The sequence below is a fragment of the Pelodiscus sinensis genome, chromosome 3 (genome assembly GCF_049634645.1).
Source record: "Pelodiscus sinensis isolate JC-2024 chromosome 3, ASM4963464v1, whole genome shotgun sequence".
NCBI classification, from domain to species: Eukaryota; Metazoa; Chordata; order Testudines; family Trionychidae; genus Pelodiscus; species Pelodiscus sinensis.
The window spans coordinates 181524428-181544099 of record NC_134713.1 but is presented as its reverse complement, the minus strand read 5'-3'; the positions used below and the strand labels follow the sequence as shown (position 1 = coordinate 181544099).

Genomic DNA, 19672 nt, shown 5'->3' with positions numbered 1-19672 from the left:
GCCCCTCTTTTATACTTTTTTCCTCCTGCTAGGATGCTTATTGTGACAAGGGCTATTCTGCTCCCATGGCATTCATGCCTTCTCTAAGAAGCCTCTGGGGCAGTGTTTCCCAATTGGTGCTCCGGGGAACCCTGGGGTTCCGTGAAGCAAAATGAGGGGTTCCGCGAGGAGCTGGCACTCCCCCACCCCTTCTGAAAGAGAGAGAGAGAGAGAGAGAGCTGGCTAGCCAGCAGAGGCATGGGCAGCGAGTTATATGGGCTTATGGTGTCCATGCTCCACCAATATTTGGAGCTGGAGCGGGCCCCGGCCCCCCGAGTGTCCTCCCACCCAGGCCCCAGAGCGTGTCTCCCTCATCCCCAAACCCTGTCCTGTCCCATCCCTGCCGTGCACAACCTTCACTGAGCTCCCCCTTGCCAGCTGCTGCTGCCCTGTGTGGCGTGCTCAAACCGGTGGGCGGGGAGACGTCCGGGCGTGACGTAACGTTACGGCTCGGGATTTTAAAACTGCTGGACGCTGCGTTGCACCGCACAGCTGAGTTGCAGGTTCCGAGTCTGGGGATGGAGCACAGACTCCAGCCCCACAAAGTGGAAGGCAGAAGGTAGGGGAAGGGGAAGGGGAAGGAAGAGGAAGCTGGGAGAGGAAGGGGCTTGTGCAGAGGGGGAAGAGAGGAGAAGGCGCCAAAGGGACAGGGTAGAGGAGAGACAAATGCCAGGGGGCCAAATGCAGACAATGAGGAAAAAGACAGGAGGGGAGGTGTCAGTGGGAGGGGGGATAGGGTGATGCTGGGAGGGGGAGAGGGTAAGGGCATTGAGGGCTAGAGGATGGAGGTGCTGGGAGAAGGCTTGAAAGAAGGGGTGGGCATAAGGAAGGCTGGGATGGAGCAAGTCATATGTGAGGGCACAGGGGCATGAGGGGAACGGGTGGTGAGGGGGTGGGCATCAGAGAAAGAGGGCAAAGGAGGTAGGGGCAGTGAGGGAAGGGGGAGGCAACAGGAGGGTGCAGGAGTAAGAGAAGGTGCAAGTGCCAGGGGATTCTGGGGATGAAGCAGAAGGGCAGACACCTGCAGGGGAGGGACCAGCACCAGAGGAGAGAGGCGGGGCAGGTTTATAGATGGTTCCTTGAAATTCTGAAAGACTGAAAAGGGTTCCTAGGCCAAATAAAATTGTGAAACACTGCTCCTGGATAGTGAAATGGGTCTCGATGGATCATACAAGCTGTCTGGCCCCTTTTTCTTTCAAGTTAAAGGTTGTAAAGGTGCCAAATTTAAAAATAGACGATATTGAAATAAGCTACACAATTTGAGTAGCTCAGATTGTATAGTTTATTTTCAGCTAGCACCACTATGTAGATGCGTTCTATGTGCTGTAGATAAATACATACAAGACTAATTTTAGAAAGCTATCATCAGTTATGTTTATTTCAAAAGAAAAGGTTTGGAGGAGCTGTTTCTTTTTATAATTATATTAAAAGAGCAGCAAATAAGTAATTTGAAACTACGTAGTGATGCATTTTGATTTCATTCACATTCCCAGAAGTTTGATGATTACTTCCATTGTGCAATGAATAATTCTTGAATGATGACATGTGGAATGCAAAGGCAGGAAATGATCGTATTGCATTGTTTTTTAATTTTTTGCAGGAAGAATCCACAGCACAAGCTTGAATACAAACACACTGCAACGCCAGGTGAAGTTGTTAAAAACTTTAAAAAATAAAAACTGTGACACACACTTAAAAGGCAATATTAAATGGTTTATGCTTCTGTTGTGCATTACTTGTATGTGTTTGAAACTTACTATATAACTTCGCAATGTTATTACAGTAAACTTCTGATAATCTGGCACCTTTAGTACCCAGGGGGTGCCGGATTATCAGATATGCTGGACTATCAGAAGGGGGGGCTATGAAGGGTCTGGGGTGGGGTGGGGCGGATGCCACTCCAGACCCCTCATAGCCCCCCCCTTCTGATAGTCTGGCTCTGCCTCTGGCGTCCCCAATTCAGCCGCTGCTGAAACTGACCAGCAGCGGCTGAATCGGGGATGCCTGCGGCAGAGCAGCTGGAGTGCTGCCGGGTTGGTCTGGTAGCGCCACCCCTCAGTGCTGTGAGACCCACCCGGCAGCACCCCAGCTGCTCTTGGGGATGCCTGGGACAGAGCAGCTGGGGTGCTGCCGGGTTGGTCCCGCAGTGCCAAGGGGCAGTGTTACAGGACCATCCCAGCTGCTCTGCCCCAGGCATCCCCAAGTCAGCCGCTGCTGAAAAAGATCAGCGGCTTACTCCAGGAAGCCCAGGGCAGAGCTACTCTGCCTTGGGCTTCCCAGAATCAGCCGCTGGTCAGTTTCAGCAGCGGCTGAATCAGGGCACCTGGGGCAGAGCAGCTGGGGTGCTGCCGGGTTGGTCCTGTAGCGCCGCCCCTCGGCGCTGCGGGACCAACCCGGCCGCACTCCAGCTGCTCTGCCCCAGGCGTCCCCAAAAGCCGCTGGGGTACTGCCGGGTTGGTCCCGCAGCCCCGAGGGGCAGCACTGGGGGACCAACCCGGCAGCACCTCAGCTGCTCTGCCCCCAGCTTCCCCGATTCAGCTGCTGGTCAGTTTCAGCAGCGGCTGAATCGAGGAAGCCGGGCACAGAGCAGCTCCAATTGTCCGGCTGCCCCAAGCACTTCCGGGTTCCTGATGGTGCCGGACCACCAGGAGTGCCAGAACATTGGATGCCGGACCAATGGAGTTTTACTGTACTAATGCTTCAGTTCCTTCCCTGCAGTTGTCCACAGTAAAGATGATTGCTTTTCTACTTCACTTAAGATTTCTCTCATTGCTATTTTCAATGTATTTGATCTGAGTAATATCACTAGTTGGCTCAAATGCCAACAATGTGATGTGTACATGATGCAGATGGAAACACCAAAAAGTAATAGATATTTGAATCAGTTGGTGGATTTTGTTCTGAAAACTTAATGTTTCCATAATTCTATAATCTGAGAGACTTGGATTTTTTAAATAGGGCACTGTCAGTAAAAGGAAACAAATTATGTATTATGCTGTTGACCTTATCACCGTATTTATTACACATTCAAATGAATATTATGTATATAAAAGTTCTGACTATATTATAATATTATTGAAGAACTATGTTCCAATTGTATTTTCTTAGTTCCTCTTTAGGTGTTGGACAATTTAATCAGGACTGAATCTAAGCGTTCATTAAAAAGTAACTTTTCTACTATTTCAAGTTGAAATCATTATATTTATTGAAAACTTAACATTGAAAAATATTGCAATTCGTTACTTTTTAAAGAATATCAAATTTTCTTTTTGAATGTTTTTTAAAGAAAAAAACATAAATCCCCCCCATCAATCTCACAAACAATACAAGATTTTAAATTTAATACAATTATGCACATGTAATACCACTGTGCAGAGTTTCCCGAGTTAGGAATTATGGTAGTGTTATCTCTGCAAGAGATATTCCAATAACCCATACTTGAAGAATAGCTCTGCGTAACACAAAAGCTTGTGACCAATAGAAGCTGGACCAATAAAAGATACTACCTCACCTACCCTGTCTGTTTTTGAATAACACAATCACGTAAAAAAGTAATGCAAACATACAAATCTATTGCTATATTTAAAACTTTTAAAAATCTTTTTATATATATATATATAGAGAGAGAGAGAGAGAGAGAGAGAGAGAGATACCATCTCAGAGCTGGAAGGGACCTTGAGAGGTCATCAAGTCCAGTCCCCTGCCCTCACAGTAGGACCAATTACCATCCCTGACAGATTTGCCCCAGATCCCTAAATGTCTTCCTCAAGGATTGAGCTCATAACCCTGGGTTTAGCAGGCCAATGCTCAAACCACTGAGCTATCCTTTCCCCTTCTGTAATAACTTTAGCTATTATATGTTCCTGAACAGTAAACCAGCGTGCCCACAGGGTTGTAGCCCTGGAAAAGAGTGTACTTAAGTAACTGAAGAATTATGGGGAGCTGGCATTAGCCTTGGGAGTCTAGGCAGTTGGATTGCTGGGTGTTAGATCTCAGAATGGCTGACTTTTAGACAGAGGGTCTGTAACCTGAGGATGTGCTCGGAAATCCCCAGCCAGAAGTGGTACATGGCCAATGCCTAGACTCGGGAAGCTTAAAGCTCACATGACTCAGTGAAGTCGGACCCCAAAACAGCAGCCTGGTGAGTGGTCACAGAAAAAGTATGGGATCAAACCTGGAAAAGGTGTTTATGAAAGTGTTGCCATCTAGGGAAGTGACCAGAAATCTGAAAAAGACCTCATATATACATAAATGTACACACTAAATACAGTCACCGCAGCACTCAGTTAAAATATGGGAATGTACTTTTTGCCATCTCTGTTACTGACAAGTTAAAGAGTTCTGCTAGATTGTTGTTTCTGATTATAGCATTTTTTCATTTAGAAACGGAAGCAAGAACCACCAGACAGAAAACTACTAAAAGAGGTTCGAATATTCTAATTTTCTAAATGAACCTGAGTTAATGTTATGATTTTTTTTTAAATCATGCACATGAAAGACAAAGCAGGTTAGATGTGTTAGTTTCACTCAGCAAAGGTGTAATATTGGACCACTTTACCCTGAAGGCTAGGTCTCTAGTTGGGGGGAGTGCATTCTTTTCTTTCATGAACAATAAAAAATGGGATATTCATTGAATCTCTTAAAGTTGGGTGATCTACACAGATATGGTTCAGATAAGCACACCTAGTTTTTCTCTGGAAACTGCAAAGTTTTTTTTAAGCTCTAAAGATGAACATTGAGTGGCTTAAACAATTGGTCCTGTAATATTTCTTCAAGGTAAAAGTCAATAAGATAAAAGGAATCAGTATTTCACTTACAGCTGCTTAGTTTACCCAGCAAAGGCTGATGGTCCCAAACACTGATGTAGTCCTTTTTGCATTAAGCTATGTTCTAAATAACATGAAGGTAATTTGCATTGTGTTCATGTACACGTGTGCCAATGTCCTTGTCTCAAGTTTAATTTTGTATCTGAAATATTGATTAGGGATGTAAGCGACTAGTCCCTTCCGCCCCCCCTTGCTGCCTCTATCAGAAAGAGGCAGTAGAGCGGGGAGAAGAGGAGCAGGTAAAAGCTGGTTCTCCCTCTCCAGCTCCAGCTCTGTGGGAGGGGGCAGGAGCACAGCGATGGCGTTCCACCTTTGAAATGTAGACGAGTCCCTACTGGGACTCGTGTACATTTCCAAGCAGAAGCGCTGCATGAAGCCTGGGGCCAGTAAGGGACTTGGAGTCCCTCACTGCCCCGGGCTCCATGCTATGTTTCAATCTTTTAATTGCACAAGAGCCCCTGCTGGGCTTGTAAGTTTCAAACGCAGAACATCATGTGGCACTTGTGCCTTTGAAATGTAGCAACAGCTGGGCATGCTCTTCCTACATTTCAAAGTGGAAGCGCCCTTATCAACTAATCAAAGATGGAAATTATTCGATTTCAATTTGATTCTTATCTGTATCATTCGCATAAGTGGTAGTTGTTTCTGTGCTTTTGTTGTTCTTAGTGTTTAATTACTGTGTTGGATAAAAAAAGAAAGCTTCAGTTTAGGGTTTCCCCTTTTAGGGGAGGGTAGCTCAGTAGTGTTTAGAAGACATTCTAACTTCTTTGAGTTGAGTTTAAAAATAAAAAGAAAGAGGAAGAAGTGGAAAGAACATCTCTTCCATATTCTTCACTACTAGAGGGTCATACCAACCTTCCTCCATCCCCTCCGCCCTTCCTCCCATGTATGTCCAGTTCTCCTGTGCTTCAAGAGGTTCCTCTCCTGCAAAGAGTCTCTTCCAGTTATTCTCAAACTTTTTGGCCTGTGGCCACTCGGTTCAATGCAGGCCTGTCCGTAGACCACCAGCCAACCATCCATGATGACAAAATTTGAGGGATGGTGCCAGGTGGGTGGTGTCTGGCTGGGAAGGATGTGTGTGAGGGGTATGGAGGTAGGGATCTTGGTATGAGAGGGTTGGGGGAGCCTTTACCTGGCTCTATGTCCCTCGCTGCTCCCAGACACCTCTCCCCACTGCTCCCATTGGTTGTGCTCCAAGGGGAGCAGCAGGGAAAGCCTCCAAGTGAGAGGTTTCCTGTGTTGCCATTCCCCCAGCCAGGGGGAGGGGAATTGGTAGGGCATGCAACCACTTCCTCCCCCAGCAAGCAGGATCTGGCCTGTGAGACTCCCTGCTCCCCACAAAGCAGGAAGCTGGCACTTAAACCTTGTTGCGGGGGAGGCATGGGGCTGGAGGGTCAGTGCAGACTCACAAGTGAGCCCTCAGCCGGAGTCCCAACTGCAAGATAGTCACAGACCACTAGTGGCCCATGGACCGCACTTGGAGAACTACTGGTATATTCAAATAATGCAGTAGTTCCCAATCTTCTTTTATACTGTGGACTGGCAAACCCATTCACAAACTTTTGGCGGACTGGTAACATTTTATTTGCATATTTGCGTATTCATGATTGTAAATCATTTTAAGAGGTCAGGTTTTTTTACATCGCATCTGTACACCCACACAATACATGTTGTAATGGATCAGTGTTTACAAATACCTACAACACTTAAAAAAAATCCCCTCTATCTGCTGGGTGGGGCAGCCCTTCCCTCAGGGGCGATTGGAGCCTGCACAGGGAGGGACATCCACAGAGGAGGCATGTGGGGCACCCTGTTTAGCAACTGAAATTTTGTCAGGGGCATAGGAGCTGGTGCCACGAGTCACCTCTGCCCCATACTCCTTCCCCCTGGGGTGGGGGAAGCTGCCAATGAATCTTCCCCATCTCCTTCTGTACAACCTCTGCCCCTGTCTCCCCCTTTCCCAGCCAGGCTGCTTCCACAGTCTCCCCCCAGCCTTCTCTCCCGCACATCTCCTCTTTCCCTCCACATATTTGGTGCCCTACTGAGCCATAGGTTGCCTGCCCTGATCTAGAATCTGGTGTTTTTCTGGGGTGGGAGCAGTGGAGACTTGAGGAAAGGATTCCTGCCCTAGGGAGAAAACAAGGGATGTAAGGGAGCAAACAAGGATGGTCTTCAGCTGGCTTATGAAACTGCTTCCCTACCCTAAGAGGAGAGACCTGAAAACAAAAAACACTAAGGCTATGTCTACACTAGCGGCTTCTTGCACAAGAACAGCTGTTCTTGCACAAAAACTTACTGGGTGTCTACACTGCACGCCCGTTCTTGCGCAAGTAAATTTACAGTCTAGCATCGGAAAACAGGGCTTCTTCCAGAAGAGTTATTCTCGCCTCATGAGGAATAAGCCCGCGCAAGAGGGCAGTATAGACAGGCAACACGAATTTCTTGTGCAAGAAACCACTATGGCTAAAATGGTCATCAGAGCTTTCTTGTGCAAGAGAGCGTCCACGCTGCTATAGACGCTCTTGCGCAAAAGCACATGTCAGTGTAGACGTGCTCTTGTGGAAGACTTTTTACGCAAGAACTCTTCCACAAAACAATTCTTGCGCAAGAAGCTGCCAGTGTAGACGAAGCCTAACAGTGGGAGAAGCTGTTCCGGGGTTGGGCTGACCCACAGAAAAATCAGTCAAGGGCAGCATAGAAGTTAGAAGCAAAAACCTCCCAAAACAAAACCCTCATTCCCCTCGCACACCAGAGCCGGAGGGGGCCAGGTTAGTAGATTTTTGTGGGGCTCCCTACGCTCCAGGGAGGAGCCAAAAATGAGGGTTGATGTATGGGAGTGTGCTGCCAGGAAGCAGGCTTGGGGTGTAGGGTCTGGGCAGGAGGTAGGGTGCAGAAGTGGATTGGGATTGGTGGTTCTGAGAGAGTTGGAGAGTACAGGAGCGGGCTGGGCAGGAGGTAGGGCGCAGAAGCGGAGGGCAGGTGTGAGGTCTGGGCAGTAACTGCGGGTGATAGGGCTGGAGTGCCAGCTCCGTACTGCGGGAGAAGGAGCCCTGAGCCTCGGGCCAGATCTAGGCAAGCCTCTTGTTCCCCACTCCTGGGTTAGACCCAGGCCAGAGAAAAGATAAGCTCTGACTGGAACGAGGTGTACAGATAGATCGGAATGGCTACATAGTTCGAACTATCTAGCCCGTGCCGCGTGTAGCTGCGCGGCACGGGGTTCGAACAAGCCGGCTTTTAAAAATGGCGGAGCCGGTTTTATGCTAATGAAGCCCGGGAAATTCAAATCCCGGGCTTCATTAGCAAGTTCGGTATGCATACATTCCCCCCCTAGTTCGAACTAGGGGGGTAGTGTAGACATACCCTAGGGGACTTCTGTGGTCCAACCCATCACACACCATCCCAGAGGTCCTGTATGTGCTGCTGTGACAATAGTAAACATGAATTTTGTTTGAAGCATCAGGCAAACAGTTGCTTCCCTGGCCTCTACAAAAATACTAAAATCAGCTCTACTTAGAGCCAAATCTGCCTGGAGGACATGCACATACAATTCCTATTACGATGTTAGCAGGGGTACATATGTGTGTCTGAAGGAATTAGGCCCAACTTTCCCATCTGACTGCAGGTTCTGAGTTGGCTCACAATAAAATGCGAATGAGATGAACTGTATGACACTGAGATGACTCTACAGCATGAAATGCAAAACAAATGCAAGGTTCTTCGACAGCTCAGTTTACAGGCTAGTTAAAGTGGGAGTGTTGGACCTTTTTCAGAATGGATGGAAATCCTAGTTGCCTTAGAGGCCATGAGTAGCTTGGAAAAGCTTTAATTGAAGATGTTTGCATATAGTATCTAGTTCCACAGCAGCTGATTTTTGATGTCATCACACTGTGGCAATGCTGCTTCCCTGTGAACCATTTATTGTGGCATTGTGGGAATTGCAGTATCACAGGTAGCTCATGACATTGTGATCCAGTCCTGTTTGAGTCATTCTGCATAGTGTTATCCTGTTGTGTAATGCCTTAAGTCCCTCTTGCATTAAAAAAAATTGAGGGTTTTTTGATGGCATGGACAGCTACAAAAAAAACAATTCAGTAACTTGTAGCTTGTCCATTGTAGTGGGGTGGGAGAGAGAGAACCCAGGCAGATGGCTAGCTAACCATGAAAAGCTATAAGACAATGTTGGAATAACTCTGATATTTTAGCAATTCTACATCGGGGGGGGGGGGGGGGAGGAGCTGTAGCCTGAGGACCACATGTGGCCCATTGGTGTTTTATGTGTAGTCCATGAGTCTGCTGGTTTCCATCCAGGTAGTTTTTTTTTTTCCTGTGGTGATTACTAAAGTGACACACACTTTAATGAAGGGCACATGAAGTGAGGTGCATGCTGACCACATGCATTGTCAGAGCCACGTGCTCCCTCTGCATCCAATCGAAGTACTGCTATGGTTTAATCGGCTCGCTTTGCAAATTCTAGTACACAAGTGCAGTTACCAAAAATTGCCCTATGGTGGGAGACCCTCTTGGTTCTGACAATCTTGTGGCCCATTGATATGAAGGAGGGTCACTCATGTGGCCCACTCAATAGCTTAGGTTGTCCCTCAGTGTTCTGCATATTAGAGGCAAGGCCTTTCAGTGTTTGTAAACTCACATTCTGTGTCTTTATGCTCATGTCTCCTTCTTCCTGATATTTTGGGTAACTTAATTAAAATGCTGTTAATCATTGCTAGACGTGGGTGAGAATATATTTTATTAGATCAACCTAGTATTGCTGTGAAGCTCAAAAGCTGGTGTCTTGGCCCTGCTCATTAGTTCAATAAAAGATATTCCTTCATGTGTCTTATACCCTGAGACCAACACAGCTGCAATAACTACAAACCCGCAATGGTTCACGTTTGCTAACCTTCTAAAAATGCCCCCTCTCCTGGTTCCGGTGGCTGCTCCCAAAGCTTGTAAAAGGCTAGGATCAGTGAGGTCACATCTGAGACACAGGACACGCAGCTTACTAGGACTATCTGGTAGATAGGGTTCCTTTAACCTTTAATACATGCTGTGTGGCACAGCTGCAATGTTAAGCAGAGTAGCGCTGACATTTCCATATAAACACATTTAAACGCTAGCAAGCAAGAGGAGACGGGTACTGATTAGATGACATTTGACATTTTTAGTTCTCAGTCATTATCCTAATTGCCACCAAAGGGACTGCTAACTGCTTAGAGCCTGGAGCAGGGATGGGCAATAATTTTTGATGGAGACCACTCTAAGAATTTGGTAAGTGGTCGTACTCTTCTATGATATTAATGGAAGAACTGTGGGTTGGGGTAAGGGATTGGGGTACAGGAGAGGGTGTGGGATCTGGGAGAGTGTTTGGGTGAAGAGAGGGGTTGTGACCTGGGGCAGGGAACAGGGGTGCAGGAGGAGATGAAGGGGTTTGGGTTGTAACCTAGGGCAAGATGGGTTTGTGACCTGGGGTAGGGAATTGATGTACAGGGTCTGTGAAGGGGGCAAAGGGTTGGTGGGGGGGGGGGAGAAGGGGCTGGAGTGCCAGAGGCAGGCCCTGGCTGTGAGACGCTTACCTTTGTGACTCCCAGGCAGCAGCCTGACAGGTTCTGCTGCCAGCCTCCCTGTCTTCCGTGACCTGGCACACCTCTCAAATGGGCTGGTTTTGGGACCATGTGTGTCTGAACAACTAGTGGGAGCTGCAAAATTGTGCTTGGGGCAGGAATAACTCACAAAGCCTCTCCCTTCCTCCCCCGGGCTCACAGCTCTTCCGACAAGGCCCCACAGCCGGCTTTTCTGAGGGAGCAGGAGCAGGGAGGACAGGGAGCCTGACAGACTCCTGCAGTGCGCTTGGCAGGCTGGATTTGGCCTTCAGGCTATATTTTGCCTGGCCCTGATCTAGAGACTAAGAGGCCAGGGTTTGAAACCATATCTAAGGGTAGTGCTGCAAGGACAAGAGCAGAAGGGGATCAGTAAGACTAGAAGTAGCCATTGACTCTGTTCTTTTTTTTTTTTTGCAAATTTTTGCCTGTCTATTCTTCCTCTACCCAGATGAGTGATCTGTTCAGGCTGTCAGCTATAGGGAATATTCTTACAAACAACTTTTGCAAATCACCTACCTCCCAAGAATAGTGTTTTATATGCTGCATCCTCTTGCAGTTGCTTTTGTGTAAATACACCTTTAATGAAAAAAGCCTCGAGGTCATCAGGATAAATGTGGTGCCAATACAAGAGGCTGTTGTGTCAGACTGAATGCTTAATGAGCTTCCTTAAAAGCCAGGGGATTGAGTAAACTTCCTAGGGAGGGGGAAACACCTACGCTGTTCTCTGCTGGAGTCTGAAAACCAAGCAAAATGACAAGATGATCTTTTTAAAACCATTTTAACTATTTGTAGGACAGTGGCACATTATCAACAGGCTGCTGAAAGCAGGCAGCGGCTCCTCACAACAGTTCACTTAAAATAAAGGTGCTACAAGTAGTGCTCTGAATGTGAAGGGGATTTTTTTCAAATCTCTAGGTTACTTATATCCAAAAGGATCAATCTGCCATCATTACTCACACTGAGCAGTAAACTACTCTGCAAAGATCCCACCATATCTTTCATTGAAACTACTTGATGAGTATATTCAACAGGTGTAAGAGGTGCAGAGTGTGACCTATAATAGGCTCAGTATCATTCTTGCCAAACACTCTTGAAGCAGGCAGTTTTCTTAACCGGGCAGGGATGGGGGGGGGGGGGGGGGTTAATGGACAATTATGGGAGACTTTTCAGAAAAGCTTGAACACCTGCAGCCCTTATAAAAATCCCTGGAACTGCAAGTGCTTCTGAAAATCACTCTCATATGAGACGACTCAGCCCTTTTAAAGAGAGGGGCACAGTGGAATCAATAGATTTTTTTTTTTCTTTTCCAGTTTTCTGCTGCAGCTCTCTATTTTTCTTCTCCATCCTCCCCTTTGTTCAGTCTGGCATGTCTGCTTATTTCCAGTTTTTCCTTCCTTTGGCAGCTTTACTGTATTTTCATTCCTCTAATTGTTTTGTGTGAAATGGTAGCGATTTTGTTTGTACTGTATTTAAGACACCTTCCACTTCTCTGTGGACCCTAATGAATCAGCTGCTCCGTAAGCCATCAGTGACTTTTGTAACAATCGATTCCATTTTCAGCAGTGAAGTTAGTGGTGTTGGATAGAAATGATTTAGTTGTTCTTTTTTTGAACTGATGCTAGATTGGGATGGGCAATAGTTTTTAAAAAGGGGCCTCTTAATAAATTTCTGAAGTGGCCCTGGGCCCCCTGGAAGAGACAGGACCTTGGGTGGAAGGGATGGGGGAAGAAGACTTCTTTTGCTCCCCGGCCCACAGACCCTGACTGGCTTGGGGGTGGGGGACCATGTGAAGTCTTTGCTCCCACCCCCAGAGAATTGCCAGCTGTTTTAAAACGGCTGGCGGTTCCCTCTAGGTGCCACAGTGGAAGGAGACTTCATGAGCTCCCTCTTCCCCCAGTCCAATCAGGGACTGGGGGCGGGGAGAGTGTGCAAAGTCGCTTGCTCTATGCCCCCACCCTGCCAGGGGTATGCAATAGTTAAAGAGACTGGCTGGCTGTTTTAAAACAGCCGACGGCTCCCTCTGGTGGGGGGGAGACTTCACATGCTCCCCCATCCCCACGTCTCGATTGGCCTGGGGATGGGGAAGCGGCAGGGAAGCTTCAGACTGTGTCCACCAGCTTGGCAGGCTGGATCTGGCCCCCAGAGGCTGTCTTGTCCACTCCTTAGTTAGGATTCTGAGGGCTCAGGACTCGGTTTTCTTAGATTGTGCTCTTGTCTCCTCCACGGATTGCTGTGTGCCTTCCAGCAGTCTTTTGATTTCTCTGTGCCACAGTTCACCTATCAGAAAAATGGAAATAATATTTTATAGTGGCCATTTGACATTCTTCTCAAAGTGCAACCTGAAGTGTTGTGTCCCCGTCTCTCTAGACTGGGATTTCTTTTACACTGCTTGGCTAAAGAACAGCAAGTCCCTTTAGGCTCTGTTCACTACAGCCACCAGCATGTAAAGACACTCCCCGATTACTACATGAATGCTATGCCCAGCTTTCCATGAATAGATACAGGGTGACATCCACGTATCTCTTAATCCAAGCTTCTCCTCCCTCACTCAGAAATGTGTGTGTTGTATCATTCAGTATACTGAACTGCGTACACACTTAAATTAGCCCATCGTTCCAACAAAAGATAACGAATATGCACCAGCCCTCTTGAACAGAGTAGAGATTTTCCAAACATTCAAACATGCTGGTTTAGATAAAACAAGTTTATTAAGGAGAGAGAGATTTTAATAGGTTATAAGTGATAAGGTATGACAGTCAGAAGAGGTAAAGGTATGAGGGTTGCACAAGAAATAAAAAATAAACAAGCAGGTTAATTCCTAAACGTTTACTAATGGCAGTAAATTTAAAAGCAAAAAAGTTGCTCGCCCAAAAGCATTAGTAGATTGTACTGGTTGGAAAAACCTCCCAGGCCAGAACCACTCTCTGCCATTCAGTGATGTGCCTTTGCCTTTCTTTCAAGCAATCTCACTTAGAAAGTGCAAGTAGAGCTGTTGGGAGGAGAGGTATCTAGAGACATTTTTTCCCACTTCTTACAACATAACCCTTTATTCTGGAAAAGTCTTTCCTGGGTCTTGGGATCAGGCAGTTCCATGACCCATGTGAGTTACCAGCTGTCCTTCAGATGAGTTGTAAATTTCTTGTTTGCACCTCCCCTGCATGTGACACTCCAGTTAATCAGGTAACTGTCTTTTTGTACCTAGCGGACCTGACAAACGTGCCTTTGTCTTTGAGATAATGGTCTGAAGGCATTACCCAGAACTACAGCATATTTCAAAAACAATCATATAGCAAGATCTTGTAGGTCCATGTGCGGTGTTGATTTGCATGTTTTAACATGCGAGTTGTGTTCAGTAGAATGTTTCAAATACCTCCTAAGGCATACTTGGTAAAAAATATATCATTGTATAAAAGTGGTGAACATGGGGTACAGGATGTCAGTGAGGCATAATGTGTCATAGTGATGAGAAGCTTACTGAATATTTATAAAGGCTTTGGGATCCTGGGATGAAAAGTGCTATAAACATTACTTAAGTGCAATCTATTATGTTAATAGAACAGCTAAATAATCCCATAGTTTTATAATAGTTGTAATTTCTGGTTTAAAAAAGTAAAATTATTTGTAATTCTTGAGCTAACAACATTATAAGAAGTGCCCCACGAATTTAATTTTTTCCACAGCACTTGACACACATACTTTAAACTCTCTACATTTTGGCCTGTACAGGAAAAAGTATTTTGGAGGAGGACAGTGATAATGATGGCGAACCAAATGAATATGACCTGAATGACAGCTTTCTAGATGACGAGGAGAAAGAGGAGGAGTACGACCCTACGGATGAAGATTCTGATTGGGAGCCAAATCCTGAAGATGTTGAAACACTGTTGAAAGAAGCCCAAAAATTTATTAAAACTAAAAAGTAGTTTTGGCCAAACAATCTTGTAAAGTACTAATGTCATACTTGTTTACAAGATTGGTGGGGATTTGGGGAATGATTTTGAAAGCTACTTTTACCTATGCTTGAGACACTACAAACAGAAATAGTTAATGAAGGGGGAAATGAGCACCAGTTTCCTTTTTCTTTCCATACCCATTGTTTTGCCTTTGATAATTTAGCTGGTGAAGTCAAATAATAAAAGTCTGGGATTATATTGTGGTTTAACCGAAGACTCTTTTCCAAATTCTTCACAGCTCATATTGTCAGAGGGAAGATTAATGTGTTGGAATGTAGCTCTTAGAAAGATATTCATGAGGATTATTATGTCTTGAAAAAAATAAGGATTGAAGACTTACCTTAGAGCGGCTTATAGTTTTACTATATAATTGATTCCCTACTAAATAAAGAAGTAACATTGCACAACTTTTTTTTTTTAATGTGGCAGATCTGCTTATTCTCAGCTCAACAGGGAGTCTTTGCTAAAACAATTATTTTGATTAGTTTGCTATTCAGCTATCCTACACTGTCACATTAAGTTTTACCAGGTTGTTAATTGTGGATGTCTTCACCCTATAATTGCACTTATTTCTCTGATGTTCCTGGTTTAATTTGCTGGTTTTGAAAACGTGCTAAATCACTTGGGGAAAACAAATTTTAAAAAATGCAAGCTGAAATTCAAATTGTCCCAAATCAGTTCTTGACTGTTGTTAAAGCCAAGTGCTTGGTTTACTCTAAGCTGTGCGGCCTCCTAATAAACCCTGCATGCGCACAGAGCTGTCATGGCCTGGGGAGAAGGACCTCTCCCCAGACAGCTGCCTGTCCTTGCTGGAGCCAGAGCTGTTCACCACTCTCTCTGATCCGGCAGCTCCCTTCTGGCATTGCTGGGGCCGGAGGAGCACATCTATTTCTGGCCATGGCACCTCCCTGCTGAGGCTGGATGAGCTTGCCTCTTCCGTAGCCATGGCAGCTCCCTGTTTGGGCTGGAGGAGAGCCATGCTCCTCCGGCCACCGTAGCAGGACCAGATTAAAGAAAGGAGCTTTAGGAGCTGCAGCCCAGGGCCCAGAACTAAGCCCTGCCCATTTGGCCAAGGTCCTGGGCTGTAGACCATAAACACCTGTGTTCTGGGCCAGCCCTCAATGGTAAGTGTGTGTGAGGGGAAGTGGGAGGAGGCTCCATGTGCTGCCATTCCTTCCTCCCCAGCTGAAGCAGTGTCACTGAGCACTGGAAAACTCTCTCTGCAGCTTCCATTGGCCAGGAATTGTGGCCAGTAGGAGCTGTGGGGGGTAGCATCGAGCCACCTGTTTCTCCACCACCATCAAATGGGAGTTGCCCCCATAAGCACCCTATATCCCAAGCCCTTTCTCTCTAGACCCCACACCCTAGCTCTCTCCTAGATCGCGCACCTCATCCCTGAGCCCCATTTTGAACCCTAACTCCTGCCCTGACACCATACCCCCGCTCCAGCCTCCTGCCCTGGGCCTGCTACCACACTCCATACCTCTTGGCCCCAACCTGGAAGCCCCCTCCTATACCCTAAACACTCATCCCTAAGCCTGACCCAGTACCCTCATTCCCCTTAACCCTGAGCCCTCCCCCCATATTCTGAATTCCACAGCCCTATCCCCACCACAGATTGTCCATGTACAGAATGAGATATGTTGTTTGCACCAGTATGGAAGTGATGGGTCTCATATTGGAGCACATAACAAAGTTCATTCTGCACATGGACATACAAATTAGAGGGAACCATTGCATCTTTTTTCAGTCATTGTACATTGTGGATACTGTCACTTTTTGTTGAAACTGATACTTAGTGGCTGGTTATACAGCGAACTGACTTAAAATTATGCTGAACTTATCTAAACATAGCTTATAGTTTGTTAAAGCTTACCTAATGCTTCCTATTAAGGTCCTGTTTTTAATTGACTTGTAACTTTCCTTAACTTTGAACCTTTTCAGTTTGAATGTATCACGCCAAGTGTCTGTCCCAGAGTGAATGTATTTGAAAGTTTTAGCAGAAATGGTTTAGCCATTACTGAGCACGAGGTTTTGCTTGTATTTTTTTAATAAAAGGCTTAAAACCGTTTTATTGAGAAGATCTAGCACAGCCATATTTTGAAGCAGGGATTTGAAATGTAGCAGAGGGATGTGTCTCAGGGATGTGTCTTTTGCTGTTCCCATGAAAATTTGCCCAAATTTGATTAAGAGCCTCCAAACATCAGATTTTGCACATAAAAGCATGTCAGTTTGGCAGCTGTATTCTCAGAGGATTGCGTCTGCACTAGGTATGCTCTATCCTCTTAGCTCCTGCATTTGATCAGGCTGCACAAGACCATCACCACAAAGTGACTGAGTATAGTCCTCTCCCAGGATTCTGTAGGACTCTGCAGTTTCTTCTCCCAAGCTATGTCTATACTATGGAGTTTTTCTGGAATACCAAAACTCTGACACATCCAGGGAATGTGTCTGCTTTTCCGTTTTTTTGAAGAGCAGATGCGCTCTTTCAGAAGCCCTGTAAACCTTGTTTCATGAGGAAGAAGGGCTTTTCCGAAAGAGGAGGCTTTTCTGATATTTGGCCCGGTGTAATGGGCCAAATTTCGGAAAAGCCTCTTCCGAAAAAAACAATCGGAAAAAGCTACGCAAATTGCATATTGCAATTTGCGTACCTTTTTCTGAAAAAGAAGTGTAGTGTAGACATAGTGAGCCATGGCATCTGGGGCTATGGTGCTGGGCACAGGAACTGAGGTCAGAGACCTTTCTGTGTGCCTTGTGAACTTTCTGCCTAGGTGGTGAAGAGGAAGTGACTTGATTGCACTTCTGAGGGATGAGATGCCAAAGGGGCTGTGGGGCAGCCTTGTGGAGGTAAATGTGGTTCCACATGTTGGAGCTGGTTTTTGTTTCCATTTCTGTTTTAAATGGAGTAATCCATATAATTATAGATTGTATTATAGCATGTATGCCCCAGGAGGCTGAATTAAGGTTGTGTGGGCATTCTTTATGCATGCATTTACAAACTTTGGAAGGCTTGACTTTGCAAATGTAACATTGTAACATCAAAGGGTTTTGTATGTAATAGTATCTATGCTGGTTTGTATCTCCATGTCTGTGAACCTACTAAGAGACTCAGAGATGTTCTCTACCATTAAGAGGATTTTTAATTTGACAATTACTTAATTTTTAAAGGCTTCAGAGGAGTTCAGATAACCTACTAATGTATAAATCTATTGATCTGTATTGGGAACAATATAATATTTTTCAAAAATTATGTCTCAGAAATCTGCCTCAAGACTTTTAAAGACTGAGTACGAATGATCATTCATGATCTTCTGCATCTTGAGAGTATTAGAATCATTTGCTTACTGTCTTTTCACTTGAAAATAATTCATCATAGATGAGTTTTCTGAATTATTTGACTTCATGTGTGATCTTAGCAACCTTCAGCAAGCAGAGACATTCTATTCAGTATTGTCACAATGTGAATTCCCATCTGAGCTGCTCCAAAAGGTTAAATTAGATTTTTCTATTAAAATAAAAGTAGCAATTTTCATTAGTGGTGCTTATCAAGGTCATACGTATAATCACAAAAAAAATCTATAAATCACTAGTAGCTTTACACACTATATTAGCTTTTGTTATTAAATATAATCCTTCCAGGACTTAAAAAAAAATTATGGAGAGGATAACTGAACAACTGTCATTAAGAGCCTCCACAGTAATAATAGTACACCCTGATTTTTGTCTTTTAGTCAAGCCTGTGTGCCAGTATTTTTCCTCTTTGTTTCCCCTTGTCAAAAGCAAAGTAGCTTTTTCCATGCTTCTGGTCTGAATCGTGATGGGTTTGTTGACATAAGGATATCAAAAAAAATCAATCAAATACTTCCTTCCCAAATTTCCTGAGGTTTAAATAAGATTCCCCAAAAGTATTTTTATTCTTTTTTCCCCCAAGGTTTATAAAAACTGCCTGCTGGTGAACCAGCTCTGGCCAATCTGGTGACCATCTCACGCTAATACATTTGGTCACTGATAACCAAGACTCCAATAGACTGGCCAGTGAGAGGGTCCAATTACTCTTAATTCATTGCCATCTCATGAGCTCCCTCATTTCACTTTTAAAAACACTAACAGAAATGGAGTGTTTGTGCAGTGGTGGGAGCAGAGCTCAGAGTTTGTATCTAATTTCCTGATGCTTGTCTTAATTGTTTTGAAGGGGAGCCTATGGGAGAGGAAATTGGGAGAATGTTCTAAAAATCTAATACTTGTTGATGACAAATGCACTTGGCGTTAGCCAAATCTGGCAACATATATGTAATTGCATCCCTGATGTCTTCTCCGCACTTACCTGGTGTTTCGGCTTTGCCATGTTAAGACTGCCCATTGAAAGGACAGGTATAAAGGCTATAGAGAAGACTTCTGGTCACATCTTTCATGGCAGCCAAGACTTTGCCAACAAATATGTGGACAAAGGTGATCCAATGGATATAGTGTACTTGGACTTTCAGAAAGCCTTTTACAAGGTTCCTCAGCAAAGGCTCTTAACCAAAGTAAGGAGTCCTAGGAGGGAAGGTCCTCTCATGGATGGGAAACAAAAGGTAGGAATAAATGGTCCGGTTTCAGACAGAGAGGTAAAGTGTGGTGTCCCCCAGGGATCTGTACTGGGACCAATGCTGTCCAACATATTCGTAAACAGTTTGGAGAAACAGGCCAACAGTGAAGTGGCAACATTTGCAGATGTTACAAAATAAGATAGTGAAGTCCAAAGCAGACTGAGAAGAGTTAAAGGGATCTTACAAAACTGGGTGACGACATGGCAGATGAATTTCAGCATTGGTAAGTGCAAAATAATGTACATTTGAAAGGAGTAATAAAGAGGAGCTGTTCACCTTTGAAAAAATATGATTGCAGGGGCAATCTAACAGATGTCTATAAAATCAGAATGGTGTGAAAGAAAAAGAAAAGGTTTTTTTATCCCTTTAGATAACATACAGGAATTGGGGGTCACTCAATGAAATGAATAGGCAGCAGATTTAAAATTAAGGAAGTACTTCACACAACACACTCCCCAGGGTTGTTAAGAGCCAAAAGTATAACTAGGTTAAAAAAATTGGGTAAGTTCATGGAGGATATTTCCATCTGAAGGTGGTCAGCTTTACAACCCATGCTGTATGTATTGCTAAATCTGACTACCAGAAGCTGGGACGGAATGACTACTCAGTTCTTTCTACTCCATCTGAAGCGCCTGGCACCAGCTGCTGTTGGAAGACAGGATACT

At 45.0% G+C, this 19672-nt stretch overlaps 1 protein-coding gene across 2 annotated transcripts in view; it reads left to right on the top strand.

Moving 5' to 3' along the window:
* Positions 1–17665, top strand: part of APLF (aprataxin and PNKP like factor) — an 84827-nt gene extending 67162 nt beyond the window's left edge. The window contains exons 9-11 of one of the 2 annotated variants that reach the window (XM_006114108.4): positions 1640–1686; positions 4423–4464; positions 14192–17665. In XM_006114108.4, coding sequence (XP_006114170.1) covers positions 1640–1686; positions 4423–4464; positions 14192–14388 — 286 coding nt within the window. In that variant the 3' untranslated portion in view covers positions 14389–17665. The remainder of the gene's footprint in view (positions 1–1639; positions 1687–4422; positions 4465–14191) is intronic. The other variant, XM_075925559.1, reaches the window with a different exon arrangement.
* The last annotated feature ends 2007 nt before the right edge of the window (positions 17666–19672 follow it).